This window comes from Geospiza fortis, unplaced genomic scaffold, assembly GCF_000277835.1.
Source record: "Geospiza fortis unplaced genomic scaffold, GeoFor_1.0 scaffold658, whole genome shotgun sequence".
Lineage (NCBI taxonomy): Eukaryota > Metazoa > Chordata > Aves > Passeriformes > Thraupidae > Geospiza > Geospiza fortis.
The window spans coordinates 12,277-13,468 of record NW_005054674.1 but is presented as its reverse complement, the minus strand read 5'-3'; the positions used below and the strand labels follow the sequence as shown (position 1 = coordinate 13,468).

Genomic DNA, 1,192 nt, shown 5'->3' with positions numbered 1-1,192 from the left:
GGCACATGGGCGACGCCGACTCCTCCAAAGGTGTGTTCCGGGCTGCCACGGCCTCAGCGACAGCTCGGGGTGGCACCAGGCTCACAAGAGCCCCCTTTGTCCCCTCAGGCTTTGACTACAAGACGTGCAACGTGCTGGTGGCCCTGGAGCAGCAGTCCCCGGACATCGCCCAGGGCGTGCACCTGGACCGCAGCGAGGAGGACATTGGTGCTGGTGACCAGGTGAGCCCCGGGGCCGTGGGCTCCCCGTGGCGTGACCGAGGGCCGAGTGTGACCCCCTTGTCCCTGTGCCCCAGGGGCTGATGTTCGGCTACGCCACGGACGAGACGGAGGAGTGCATGCCCCTGACCATCGTCCTGGCACACAAGCTCAACGCCAAGCTGGCCGAGCTGCGCCGCAGCGGAGCCCTGCCCTGGCTGCGCCCCGACTCCAAGACACAGGTGAGGTGTTGGTGGCTCCACAGAGCCCTCGGCAGCCCCGTGTCCCCGCCTGGCCTCTGACTGGTGTGGTGTCCCCACAGGTGACAGTGCAGTACATGCAGGACCGCGGGGCCGTGATCCCCATCCGGGTGCACACCATCGTCATCTCGGTGCAGCACGACGAGGACGTGTGCCTGGATGAGATGCGCGACGCCCTCAAGGAGAAGGTCATCAAGGCCGTGGTGCCCCCCAAGTACCTGGATGATGACACCATCTACCACCTGCAGCCCAGCGGCCGCTTCGTCATCGGCGGGCCCCAGGTGCAGCCCGGGGCACTGTGGGGACAGCAGTGACACTGTGCTGGTGACGGTGGCACAGTGATGGTGTGGTGCTGAGGGCAGGTGACAACATGGTGACAGTGCTGACGTGGTGATGGTGACACTTAGGGTGGCACAGTGGTGGTGAGAATGGCGTACAGGTGGTGTGCTAATGGTGGCAGTGGTACCATGACAGCGCTCACAGAACAGTGATGATGACACTGGTGACAGTGCAGACAGGGTTGTGACGCTGCTGTCCCTGTCCCCCCAGGGTGACGCGGGGCTCACCGGCCGCAAGATCATCGTGGACACGTACGGGGGCTGGGGGGCGCACGGCGGCGGCGCCTTCTCGGGCAAGGACTACACCAAGGTGGATCGCTCGGCCGCCTACGCCGCGCGCTGGGTGGCCAAGTCCCTGGTGAAGGCCGGGCTGTGCCGCAGGGTGCTGGTCCAGGTG

At 66.2% G+C, this 1,192-nt stretch overlaps 1 protein-coding gene across 1 annotated transcript in view; it reads left to right on the top strand.

The window, feature by feature from the left end:
* The window catches only part of LOC102038535 (S-adenosylmethionine synthase-like), a gene marked incomplete at its 3' end in the record, with an annotated part of 1,464 nt that extends 272 nt beyond the window's left edge, over positions 1 to 1,192 (top strand). Inside the window, 5 exon segments of the mRNA XM_014311160.1 lie at positions 1 to 30; positions 109 to 221; positions 296 to 439; positions 520 to 738; positions 1,007 to 1,192. The exon segment at positions 1 to 30 is cut by the window's left edge and continues 25 nt beyond it. Coding sequence (XP_014166635.1) covers positions 1 to 30; positions 109 to 221; positions 296 to 439; positions 520 to 738; positions 1,007 to 1,192 — 692 coding nt within the window.